At 40.1% G+C, this 13,764-nt stretch overlaps 1 protein-coding gene across 2 annotated transcripts in view; it reads left to right on the forward strand.

Moving 5' to 3' along the window:
- Nucleotides 1-13,764, forward strand: part of thsd7ba (thrombospondin, type I, domain containing 7Ba) — an 86,580-nt gene that overhangs the window by 52,926 nt on the left and 19,890 nt on the right. For both annotated transcript variants that reach the window (XM_037239271.1, XM_037239272.1), the window contains exons 10-16: nucleotides 463-694; nucleotides 2,891-3,006; nucleotides 4,690-4,822; nucleotides 5,298-5,401; nucleotides 7,113-7,307; nucleotides 8,817-9,083; nucleotides 9,359-9,537. In XM_037239271.1, the coding sequence (XP_037095166.1) occupies nucleotides 463-694; nucleotides 2,891-3,006; nucleotides 4,690-4,822; nucleotides 5,298-5,401; nucleotides 7,113-7,307; nucleotides 8,817-9,083; nucleotides 9,359-9,537 (1,226 nt within the window). The remainder of the gene's footprint in view (nucleotides 1-462; nucleotides 695-2,890; nucleotides 3,007-4,689; nucleotides 4,823-5,297; nucleotides 5,402-7,112; nucleotides 7,308-8,816; nucleotides 9,084-9,358; nucleotides 9,538-13,764) is intronic.

Consider the following 13,764-nt stretch of genomic DNA (forward strand, 5'->3'; position numbering starts at 1 on the left):
AAACAGGGAACAGAATGTTCCCAAGATGTAAAGTGTCAAGGGCACAAAAAGAACACATAGGTGGGTGCTTCCCTATCGATCCCTAGAACAGACTTTTGTGTCGTTTTTCTGAGAAAGAATTGTACTGCAACCTCAGTGATCCGGTCATGCATAAAAGAAAGAATGCCAATAACTTAATCGTGTGCAAATTTATTTTTGTTGGCATATTCTGCTCAAATATGATATTAATAGATGTTTTATAAAGTTCAGTTTCATAGAGGGCTATTTTCCTTAGTAGAATATGTTTCAAATTTGGGGGGTTTGCTGTTTTGGGGAATGCTGGAACGGTTTAATGTCATTCCCATTGATTTCAATGGAGAAAGATGATTTGGGTTACTCGAATGCATCTTGATGGCTTTACCTCGTTTATGCATTCACCTGACGTGCATTAAAGCAACCTCTGTATATGTATGTTTGACCCAGATGGGAAAGAGTGTCCAGGAGCTCCAGCTTTGGAGGAGTGGAGAGTTTGCAATGACCATCCCTGCTTGGTTTTCTATTGGGAGGCTTCAACATGGGGGCCCTGCATTAATGATAGTGCGGATCACAACCGAACTTACTTCCGGAATGGCACCGCCACTTGTGCTATGGGAGTCCAAATTCGTAAAGTCACTTGCATGAAGATGGTGAATGGTGAATCTGTTGTCAGCAAAAGGTAGGATGTGCAACATGCTCTTTCTGTTCTTTTAAATCTAAACTGTATTTTGAAATCATTTTGACATTTATATACAAACCGCTTAGTTTTTCTTTTGTTAAAGTATGAGGAATTAGATTGTGGAGCCCCATGTGAACATGTAAATTGTGTGGGGATTAGATTTATTTGTGCTCATTTAGGATATTTGGCATATTTGTTTCATTTTTGGGATTTTAAATAATTCTCAGAGGAATTTTCCTTCCTTGACTTTTGTGTATTTCCCTTTTCATTTATTCTTTTACCATTGGTACTACTCTAAACAAGACAATTCCAAACCGTGTTATTTTTACAATGCTAATGCTGGCGCCAGGAAGGTGCATACATAATTCATAACATTTTGCCCTTCCTTAGCGCCATATATTATTGACAGTGCTCTAAACTGAATTATAGAAAGGATTTTTACCCCTTACCCCTGTGCTACCTCCTACACAGCAGTTGTTATGAAAAGTTGACAATGTAGCAACAGGTTGTCTTTTAGCCGAGTAGACGCTAATGTAAAACCACCCTGCTTCGCTTCATTCATCACTTATGATGCATTGCTTTTTATGGCTGGATTATTATTATTCATATATGACAATAATTGCATTATTTGCTTTCTTATGTCACTTATTTTCCTGACTGGAAAAAATTGAAAATTGTTTAAATAGATGAAAAAGATCGGTGCATCTTCTAATCAGGTGGTGATGTCATCGTTATTTTTTTTTCTTTTTTAACTGATCGGCTCCAAATATATCCCATCTCCATATTTTTGGAGTCGTCGCATTACTGTGCCTTTTGGCATGCATCGCTGCAAAACAGAGAAGGAAGATAAAGTTAAGGAAGGAAAGTTGCATGTCGCTTTTTGTACTTGGGCAGACTTTGATCAGGTTCCTTGTGCCTGCTGACTTTCTGCTACTGGCAGAATGTGGCACCATACTGAGACTCAAGTGGGACCTGGATCTCGGTTGCCAGGTCGAGTAAACCCACTTAGCAGGGGGTTGGGGAAAATAGTCTGTGCCTGATGTCTGTGTGTGCGGACTCCTGGTGGATGAAGACATCAAAGTATATGATTTACTGTACATAGCCGCGTGAATTCTGAAATGTTTCAAAATTGCAGCATTGACAAAAACACTGCCGGCGGCCTGTCATAAATGTACGATACAAACGATCTGACAGCCTAAACAAAGCGAATTCTTTGGATAAATAATAGTGATGTGCTTTTAAAAAAATGTGTCCTTGAGGCGGAAGGAACGTATTGGTGAAGTGTTTACCTCGCCTTCCTTTAGTCAGGTTTAATAAGCAGCCATTTTGTGAACTTTAATAGATTTTTTTTTTTCTGCGGGAGTCCCCAGGGTCTTATTGGAGCTAATAGTGGACTGCTGATGCTCTGCTTGTAAACACACATTCACATTAGCGTTTAAAGAATTGCCATGAAGCAATAGACTGCCTTTTGACGATTTTTATTTATTAAACATTAGTAAAAGTGCCATAATCGCAAGTTAGTAATCAATTGGCCATAATTAGTCAATGAAGCTTTCCTTAGGAAGGCATTAGATTTTATCAATCGCGTAACATCACTTCATTAGGAAGCCATTGCGATAATTAAGGTGACGATTCTCAGCACTAGTGTGCTTGAGAGATCATCAGAGGTGCCACAAGAAAAAAAAGGTACAATTTCACCTCGTTTGTATGAAAATGAACATTTATAACATTTATCTTTGCTAATCTTTCTATGCCAGTGACAGGCATAACTTGTCGCACTAGTGACAACTTTCCAACTTATAATGGTAATTAGACGTTGATGTGTGTTTTTTTTAACGATCCCAAAAAGTCAATTCCGAGATTTGTCTCTAAATCCATATTTGAAGAGAATTGCGTAACATTTTACAGTGTATGTAAAGTCTAAGAAGCAAGTGGCCCTAATCTGCCAGACATCATGTGTGAGACAACTGGATTCTATTTATTTCGTTTTTATCCGTCGACATTTTGCCTAGGCTCGTACAAGCAGCGGGACAAATAATCAATCATGTTTCCTGCAGGGAGATGTGTGATGTCAAGGACGGGGCACTTGTTTCACTGCACTGTCCTGTTAGTGTTACCGGCAAGACTCCGAACATTTATCACTCATCACCTGAGGGATGGGTACAATATAGGAGCGCTGTTTATGTGTGCGTGCAGATGCCCAGATTCTGCTCGTCCGGTAGCGATCCGGCCCTGTGTTCTTCCCTGCGTGAAAGACTGCATTGTGACACCCTTCAGTGAATGGACGGCCTGCCCATCAACCTGCATGCCAGGTAGCCTTGAGCGTACTTTACTGAACCTATTTGAGAATTGTACTCTTGCCCGATGACGGCTGGGATATGCTCCAGCATGCCCGCGACCCCCGTGGAGACAAAGCGCGACAGAAAATGGATGGATGGATGGATTTACAGAAATGTCGTGGCGAGAGTCTGAACTTTAGCTGTAGTTTTTGATTTACCGCTGTTTCCTTTTTTTTTGTGGGTGTGTAAACTGAAGTATTTGCACTATTTTTCCAACATTTTCAGGGTCATGTGTAGTTTATACTATAACCAATTCATACCACATTTTTATTATGTTTGTGTTTTGTGACCCATACACGTGTGCCTTGAGATACAAGTTTAATTTGTTTAGAGACCATGGTTGTAATTTAAGATATTAGTATGTTAAACAAATGTTCCCACTAAAATGAATAGAAATGCCATTAATCGGTTCTCATCACCACGGCCAGAAAAAAAATGCTATTTTCTTTTTTTTTAATGAGAAGAATTACACTATTACTGTGTATTCTGCCTTTTAAGCATTTGTGCTAGTTCTTCAAGCAGGCACAAAACGAATAAGAATTGACTGTAAGTGACTCGGTAAGAAGTCATGTTTCGTAGCGAATATACAATATATATACCTGTGAATTTATTTGTGTAAATGTGTTGCACCACCATTTTTGTTCCAACGAACTGCCTCCGTACAGCGCTTGTATCGCTCACAAGTCAAAGTAAAAATTTGGCCAAATAATGGCTCATATCTTGCAAACCACTGTTTCTGAATCATGGAGTGAAATTCTATATCTAGCTAAAATTCAAAAACGCATTTGGATATTTAAGTGTCTCTCCAAATGATTACCCTGCGTCATGCGCCATTGATTTTTTTTTTCCCCTTCACTAATATATAAAATATTACATTGGCTTATGGATTACTAAAAAAAGATACTTGATGGAAAAATAAATATTCAAAACAATTGCGCCAGCAACTCATCTCTATAAATATTCTTTGGCTCATTGATCCGCTGATGATGCAGTCACATTTCATTTGACCATTTTTAATGTGTGGTGATTAGTCTGTGGTCGTTATTATGTCATATGTCCAGAAATTAAGGAATGTTTGTTGCACAAAATTATAGTCATACACAGGCACACTAATTATTATCAATCAGCTTGGACGATACTTGTTTAGGAATCATGCACTCAAAAGTTTTGACTTTGAAAATGGGTGAAATAGGCAAAAACATGGAAAGTCAAATTGATCTAAAAGCTGCTTAATTTTTTATGTTATTAATTTATTGTTTTGGCTCTCTTTTGTTTTTACCATTTTAACAAGCCATCCATTGTGTGAGTTGAATACATTTTCAGGATTAGTTTAGTTTTTAATATAGATTTAGAACCAACTAACTGGAGCTGTTTGGATCACATAAAAATATAGTGTGGATCTGATGGAGTACTTCTCTTGATAGACATTTTTTTGTGGATTTATTGTAATGTGGTTGACGCATTTAAAAAATATTCTAAAATCATTGCGTATTATGCAATTGATTGGATGAGAAGTCAAAGTCGGAAAGACAAACTTTTAAGTACCAATTATGATTCGTCACTGATGATCTATTAAATTTGATATTTTCCGGTCTGCATTTCACACTTTTCCAAAACCTGTGTGTTATTTGTTTTGTTTTGTTTTTTTCCCAACAGAAAATGCTACTTCTGCCACACAGTCTCGGTACCGGACTATCATTCAGAAGTCTGCTAATGGAGGCCAAGAGTGCCCTGACACTCTTTATGAAGAGAGGGACTGTGAATCACTCCGGTCATGTCCAATTTACAGGTAAATCATTTAATTGATGCCAAGACACATAATTGCCTATAAACGTCATAAAAAGCCATTTGGGCATAAGAAAAACATTTTGTTTACTTTTAACACAAGGGTGTTGTCTTTTTTTGGTCTTATTTATTATGCTTTTGGCATGTTGGTAAAAAGTGGCCCAGATTGTCAGCCAAAAAAAGTTAAAAGGTAAAGCAAAACAAATGTGAAAAATCATCAAGGTTTTCTGCTTACATTTATTCCTGCAGTGTTCCCAAAAGCAGCACACGGCAATTCTGCTTTCACAGAATACAATTTGAACGCATTTCCTTTCGACCGCTGGTATTATTGTTTAGCTCATGTTTTTGTGCATTGGGATGAAAAAGGGCCCAGATGATTCATTCTGAACCAACACAATGTCGAAGGCCTTCGATGCTGCTTGAGGCTTTCCAAGCTAGCAGTTATCCTCACGTCTTTGTTTTGTTGTCTTTCCATTAAGGTGGAGGATACACAAATGGCACGCCTGTACCCTGGTTCCTGAATCCATCCAACGTAGCTTATCTGGAACAGCAGAATCCTGCGGAAACGGCTTGGAAACAAGAGGCGAGTCTTTTTGTTACTCCACAAGTATTTGTCTTTCACTACTCATTTTTAAGTTAACTGTCCTTATTTAATGAGTCCTAACGGTCATAACGGCTCCTTTAACAAACAACTGATGGAGCCATAAAACAGGCAGGCAATTTGTCCTGAGAGTATAATAAGATGAATCTTTCTGTCTGTTGTCGTGACCATCTCATCACGCCACCGGTTCCTTATTAATGGAGCAAGCCGGACAGCCACGGGCACATTACAGACTGAAAGATAACTTATCTTGTAGTACAAAAAAAAAGAATCACTCTTACAGACTAATTGCAGATGATTACGAGGAAAGCAGTTTTCGCAATATTCAATAGTTTTTATGCATCTGCTGTGCTGCAGAAGAAATTCTATTGACTCCAGCAACAACCAGACGTGCCACTGCGGATGCACTTAATTACCTGAGCCAACAAGGATGACCGGGTTGGTTATACGCATAAAAATGCTCTAAAATAAGTGCTTTCTTTGCAAGCATATTTCCTGCCTCACAAATTCTGGTTTGATTGTGCAGAACTGATTGTGACCTTCATGTGTGTCAAATGCAAAACTTGAAGCTTTTGTCCCGTAACCAGACACCAAAGCGCTTCAAGTGGCAAAGCGTCCGTATTAAGGACGTACTACTTGCCCTAACAAGGAGTTTTCTGAAGATCGAGTTGTCAAAAATGACAACCACATCGTTTCATCCCATAGTTAGTCATTTCCGTGTAATTGGGGGCTCGCTAAGATGAGCATAAATGGGCTTAGAAACAGGCCCGCTCGATTACAGTAAGGACGATGACATCTGCCACTTTGAAAAAAATTTGAAAATTCCGGCTCGCTTCCTTCCACTTCACTTCATAATTTATCTACATTTTTTAAGCGACTCAATGCACCTTTTCCGGTAAGGAAAGACGAATGAAGCATTAGCAGGTGTAGGGCAATCGTCTCCGACCTTTAGCGATTCACCTTTTCATTATGATTAAAAATGCCTGCGTTTAATAACCTGTGACATTTCAGACTCTTGGAAGCAACTTAGAATGTACCAGGGGTATAAAAACAATGAAGTGAGTTGAAGGCTGCGCCAATAAAATTAAAGTTATGCATAATTTGGCGCCATAGCGTGTTTACATATGTGACACTTTTGAACGACACACTGTATGAATAGTTGGATTAACATAAAGATCAAATTTGATTATTATTATTATTACAAATTAGGATGGAGAATGTAACTGGCTCTGGCTGATATAAAATGGAGAGAAACTTTATTCGATGTAGAGTAATTCAATAAATTTCTTCCCCAAAATGTGGAGATTGTGGAGTAGAAGCCTTTTCCAAAAGTGTCCATTCAGCACTTCCTCCAAACTTATCACCTTTCTAAATTCGTGTATAATTAAAGATGATCCCTGTCTGTGGCTGAGCTGATGTGAAATACCACACGTGTGGATTTGGGCAACCTCGCGGCTGAACAAATTCCATCGAAAATAGAGTTGAGAGTTCACTTTTTCCAGCATTGGAATCTGCCAAGAAAAGGACAATGGGGTTGAATCAGTGAGCTAATAACTTGTATGCAAATGCTGCAAGTTCAAGTGGAATGCAGTCAATAAAATAAATAAAGAGATAATTTTCACGACAGAGCGAATGCAGTTACATAAGGTCAAATGTAATCAGAGTTGCTTCTTCTCCTCTTCCATATCAACAGGACTCAGTTGCGTCGGGGAGTATGATGAGGCGGGCAATTTGACAGAGTGCCTGCGCTGGGCCACCGGTCCTTTGCCTACTCAGATCCGAGCGTGTCGAGTGCCATGCAAGGATGACTGCACTCTAACGGCTTGGTCCAAGTTCTCCGAGTGCACGGGATGTGGCGGCTTCCAAAGTCGCAAGCGCTCACTCACAGGTAAGAGTGGATTGAATTGGAGTTGAAGGAGCAAAAATGTTCACCCCCTCCAATATCGAGCTGAACTTTCTACTTTCCCAGTAGTTATCAAAATTGAGTCTTAAATAGTATGTAATCCCTGATTTCAACACAGATGGCCGAATTGGAATACATGCTGTGTTTGCCGAGCAGGCTGGGTACTATTTGTCTTCATGAATATTTGAGCCAGTGCCACAGGGGCTGTTGTAAACACACCCTGTCTCTTTTTGTAATGCTCTTTGAATCCAATTCATTAAAATGTGCCAGAGTTGGGCGGTAGGTCATCCCTGAGGGTCGCATACATGCGGCGCAGTTTAGGGCCGTTGTAACGTTTAAATATCATGACTTTATTTCTTCGTTCAACGACGGAGCTACTTGTAAAATTAATCAGGTGGTCAAGTAGTTAGTTTCTTATTGTATACATACGCTATGAAGACCATCCCCTGCCCCCTACATGTCGACCCTAATTGAAAATTTAAACCGTTGCTTTAGTGGTAAATAATAGTGTTTCTCTGAGACGGATTGATACTCTGAAACGACGGCACACCGACAATTATAGGTTGACACCAAATTATAGACATCTGAAAGCCTTTCACACATCAACTAAAGCAAAACATGCAGGCATCTTTTTCTATTCACTCCTGTTGCTTTCTGTTGTCACTTCTTGCTAACAATTTGGAGATTTAAGTGAAAAAGTCAATAACAGCCGGCTCGTCTGAATATGTTTATTATATAGCCATCGCTGAGAAACCACCAACTGTTTCGAAATGAAAGGATGATTGCTTTATTGATTGCTGTATTTCCTTCCATTTTGATTCCTTTAATTTGACTCAATCATTTATATTTCAAACACGCAGTTTAGTAGTTCTTGTTATAGAGCAGAAAGTTGCGAACAGCTGGACATTCAAAAGTTTTGAGGAAGTCGCATTGTCTGCTGGAAAAGTTATATGGTGCATTTTAGGTTCATCCTAACCCGAAAGCCCGATTTCCCAAACGTTTTTGTGAGTGCGTGTATTTGCATCGACAGCCTGGCTCAGACACTAGTTGTGTTGGAACGATTGTTTCAGACAGAGCAGATGGTATTCAAGAGAAAAGAAATGGCGTATACTGTAATGTTCCATTTCATAAAAAGCATTATTTGACGTCTACAAAAAAAAAAAAGACGACCAGCTGCTGAGGCATCAAGATTTGTCTTATGATATATTCGCCTGTTGAGAATTAAGATCTTTTTGTAGCCGCAATTAACAGACATAATTTTAAAGATATTGCAATTCAAAGTGAATCATTTTTGAATGTCAAATATGACTTTCCAACGAAGCAGTATGCAGAAGAATAAACTTCAAAGACATCGGTGATCTTGCTCCTTGCTGTGTTAATATGTGGTTATTTTCCAAAATAGAATAATCACAGTATGTCAAACAAAACTCCTGCTCAGTTTGTGAGCAAACAATTTTGAATCATCTTTTCACCATGCTGTCTGTCATCCATCAGGTCGCAGCAAAAAGAAGGAACAATGCCTGAATGAGGCGTTATATCCTCTCGAAGAGAAAGAGCCTTGTCCCTGTGAGGAGTACTTGTCCCAACCTTTTGGGAACTGGTCTGATTGCATCCTCCGCGAACCTTCCACTCCGGGGTCGCTGCACATTTGGATGAGCCACCAGGAAGTAAAGGAGTGTGGTCAGGGTCTACGTTACAGAGCTGTGGCCTGCATCGATCAGCAAGGACGCCTGGTCCAGCCGACGCTGTGTACAGAGACCGGTAAGGCTGAAAAAGAAAAGCCCCAATTACTTACGAAATATAGCTTGTGTAAGAATAATGGGCATTGTAAAAGTTTCACATTGCCGCGCTGGCACAGTTGAGAAGAAAAACACTCATTAGTCTGATAATTACTTCTTGGTCACAGTGAGCAAGTGTGCCAGAGCACAGGCCAATGTGAGGAAATTATTCAGGTGACCCGTAATGAAGCTGTCACCCAAGTGCGAGTTCAACTTCTCTTTCTCTCTCGCTTGTGTGTGCCAATGTTCCATTCACAGGCTACACGGTGGAGTTGTGCCACATCCCGTGCCCCCTCGACTGTAAGCTCAGCGGTTGGTCGGCGTGGTCGCCCTGCAGTTCGTCATGCGGCCCCGGGCTGAAGGTCAGATCCAAATGGCTGAGGGAGAAGGCTTTTAACGGGGGCCGTCCGTGTCCCAAATTGGATCTGAAGAACCAGGTAAGATGGCAACTGCCAATCACAATTGGTCACAAAAAAAGCAGCAATTGGTTTGATCACCACCGCTAGCTTGAATTATTCAATCCATCCCGAGTCATCTTGTCGAGTACAAACAGGCAGTTGAACATTTCAACTTTTATGGAGATGCGGCATCTACAGTTAACCCATCAGCCATCCACAATCTTCTACGCTCTCGTTTATTGAATGCAAATGAGGGCAATTTGCAGTCGCGGTCCACTCGTGTTCACCACCATTACACATATAATTTGCATGGCGCCACTGGAAGTCAAATTGTACTAATGGCATATGCAGTACACAATGCTAGTTGTAGTTAAACCCTGGTCTCATATATCTGTAGGAATATTTCTGTGATTCTGTAAAAAAAAAAAAAAAAGCTGTTTTATTTTCTTGTGGTGTTGCTGCCCAGCTTGTGTTGCTTCTGTTTACATCCTCACCTATCCTTGACATAAAAACAGAATCTACCTATAACTCAGCCCATCTGTTCATTAAAAAAAAAAAAAATCCAGTTCAGCCCACGGGTCCACCCCTGTTCTATACGCAGGTGGTTCTGAACTGCACATATATTAGTCGGTCTTGGTTTAAAGGGGAGATGTGTTTTATGAACGCCGCCATAACGCTACAGTGATTTTGAACCACTGTAGTTTGCGGAGGTCAGTATGGAGATGAGGCACGACCCGCGAGAAGAGATTTGTGTACAGATGGTTAAGTACCCGTTAACAAGGTCTTTACTGCCCAGCTTGTAATGCCCTGAAATAACCCCAGCCACTTAAACCGGCACCCATTATTGCTGAAGCCCTCACAGATTTATCTCAGGGTTTCAACAGGGCTTGCTGTTAATGTTACCTTCCGAATGGTCCTCGTAAAGCCAGTTACATCTGTCACAGTTGTGGCTAAAAAAAAGCTAATATACTCTAAGCTCCACTTGAGCTTAGTAAATGAGTCCCTTTTTAGTCGCTGTTGCAGTAAGTGTGGAGAGCAAGGTGTTAAATGTCAAAATGTCATTAAAAATTCAACAGCGAGCATCGATTCATTTGAATTCCAGTGGCGCTAAAGAGCATAAACAAATAGGCAACAGCTGTCAAGAAGAACGAATGCTGGAGGTCACGATTTCTTTTCCCATGCTAAGCTGCGTCTTCTTAAATCAAGTTTAGCGCTTCTGTTCAGAAAGATAGCACCGTGAATGTGAATGGTGTTCCAAGTTTTGGACTAATATTTAGTTGCCGCTGACGTATTCAAGTCATAAATGGCTCCTCTCTTCTCCCCATCCCTCATTTATGTCAAGTGAACTCTGGACCAAATATGGTCAAATTCCCACCAGCAGATGGTTGGCCTCCATCAGGGCTAAAGGAGACTGGCTTGACAGAGGTGAAATTTACGACAATCCATTCCATTACATCGTCCCATGCTTGACTGAACAAAGGTGATGGGAAGCGACTCAATGTGTCACTTCTACATTGACTGTTCTGATGTGTTGATGGGTAGTGCAGGTCAAGGGGGGTGAACAATAATAATACTTTGTTGATTGAGGGTTTAGAATCTCTGAAGCACTTTACAGTAAGAGGGTTGAGGGTTTAATCGGAACATTGAGGTTTGAAAGAAAAGTTTATTAAGGATCTACCTACCGTATGTCTGTGATGTGGTTATGGGTGCAAATATAAACTCTTTATGGCGGCACTTTGAACATATAGAAGCTGAAATGTGTGTGGTTTTAATGCCATATAAAATTGGCTTTATTCTGCAAAGTGTGTTTTCAGGTTTTAAAAGCAGCAGGTTGCTGTGAACAGTAATGGAAGCTTAGGAAATGTGAGCAATTTTGTGAGTAGGGTGCGAGCCATTCGTGAGCCTGGATGGAAATTAGTGAGCATAATGTGCGCACTTAAAGCCACAAGTGCTTTGGCAATGAGCCTTTACCAGTGCGGGAGAAAGTTTGTCCAGCTATTTAACTTTTGGAATGAATATTTGACTTTATATTCACGGATCCTACGCAATTTGAGAGAAGGAAACAATACACACTCGGTAAATGAGCGTTTGGTCCGAGTGTAAGTTCTTTAGTCCAAACAAAAACAAACATCTAATATTAAACTGCAAGCAAGAGCTAACAACAAAGTAATAGTGAGAAAATTGTGTTTAGTCATTTTAATAACAATTTAATTTTGTCACTTGCATGTATTTGCACCTCTGACGCAAAAAAATGGGTGTGCTTTTTTTTTTTTTTTTTAGATATTTGACGCATGCATATGAGAAAATACTTAATTGCCACTTTGGTGTTGGTACTTTTCTTATTCATCTCACTGCATCAACTGCTGTTTCGGTGGAATGTTGCTGCGTTAGTGCGCTAACGTCATTTCTGAAGACTTTTGATTGGTGCTTGTTGAGTTTCTTTGTGCTTTATTGTTCCGGAATACAGTCATCGACTGCTCCGTATATTGTCCAAATTAACTTGTAATCACATCATATTGTTTTGCAGTATTGAGTAAAAATGAAACATGGCTTTTTGATCTTTTTTTATTGAGTTTGGTGACAGCTCATACATCATGAATGAGACATTCACAGCTTGGTGCAACCTTACATTGTGACTTGCCATTTTAATTTAATTGGACGTTTTTCCGATGGCTGGTGACTTCATGCTGGTTATTGTATTTGCTGCAGATTTTGCTTGGGCTATGCTTGACCACTGCTTTTGTAAGCTTCGGGCTCACGTGTGGAACGTGATACACTGAGCTTCGCTGAAAACAAATATTGAACAGCTGAGTGTATATCCTGTTTGGGTTTGACCAGTTTGACTGATTCATACTTCAACTAGTCGTCTTTTTTTTTCAAGGTTTTGATGAGCAGGCAATTTTGAGTCTTGCGAGTTTGTTTTCTGTTTGGTTGTGAGATAAAATGTCTTGATGTGCGGAGCTGAAGGAGCCAAAGCAGCAGGAAACTTTGGCGTGTTGAGAGGATGGTAAGTGGATGTCAAGATGAAAGCATCAAGAATAGTGATGACTTGTTTATGAATTTCAACCTTCGAATTAATCAGACATTTGCGATACGCATCTATTGTATGCTCTTCTCAAGGTCATGATTACATAACCAAGCTTGTCAGGTGCATCGTATTTGTCATCATGTTTTCTTCACGGGTACATTATTCTCCAATTTTTGGTCACTATAGCAAACATTTAAAAGAAAGACGATTGAAGTTATTGGGTTGTTCATGAGAGATTATTAATCATTCATTTGAGCCATGGTATTATAACAAGTAACCGAAGATAAAATTGCAAAGTTCATTTCTGTCGTTTTCAATTGTAAGAAGTAACAAATGAGGAGAGGGCTGATTTCAGAAAGGAAAGTTGCATGACTGCATTGTGTAATCTGGAATTTGATGGTCAGAGGTCGTTTATTCTCAAGGGTGATTTTTCTTTTTTTTTTTTTTTGGCTGTTGGTTTTGGATGTGACAAACTGTAAGGCAGCAAGCGAAGGAATGCATAAATGGTGGACCACCCGAACTGAGCGCTGTCAAAAACTTGATGACAACCAAAGTGAGAGAAATCAACATTAGGTTTCACAACTGCAGAGCTCCACAGGAGGGAGCCTCGCGGAGATCTGATGAAACACTTGGTTTACATGAACGCAGAATTTCAGCTCAGAAGCGTATCAATGAAGCCCAGCTGAGTACTTGTCAGTCTTATTGCGTTCTTGAAATGGCCGATGTAAGTTGGTGAGTTGAGTTTGGAAGACTTTCACCTTCTGAGGCCTTGACATTTTTTGGGAAACACAAAGTTCTCAAGAGGTGAGATATTTTGAGTCCACGTCTGATTAAAGCCTTACTTTGAAACAGTATAGTTGATCTTTGGGTGTAATCACACAGTGACACAACTTGAAGAGCAAAACATCTTTCTTTTGTTCACAAAGAAATGCCAGGCTATGTTTACACAATGTTCCCTGTGGCCACAGTAGCCTCGTTTGCCTGAAACCTGACGCACTTTGGAAATATGGCAATTTTACTCTCCATATTCAACTGTCAAGTTTTGTCACGGTCGATCACCTTATACGTGACTGACCCTGCAGAGCGGAACGTCCCGGAGGTTCAAAAACACACTGGTTCGGCCCACGCTCCGTCTCGAGGGCCTGTTTGTTCCCTTCTGCCCCAGTGTGTTGTGATCAAGGTCTGACACGGTTCTGTCAAGGTTCAAATCATTGTTTGTACTTTACTCCCATTGGACA

The sequence above is a fragment of the Syngnathus acus genome, chromosome 21 (assembly GCF_901709675.1).
Source record: "Syngnathus acus chromosome 21, fSynAcu1.2, whole genome shotgun sequence".
NCBI classification, from domain to species: Eukaryota; Metazoa; Chordata; class Actinopteri; order Syngnathiformes; family Syngnathidae; genus Syngnathus; species Syngnathus acus.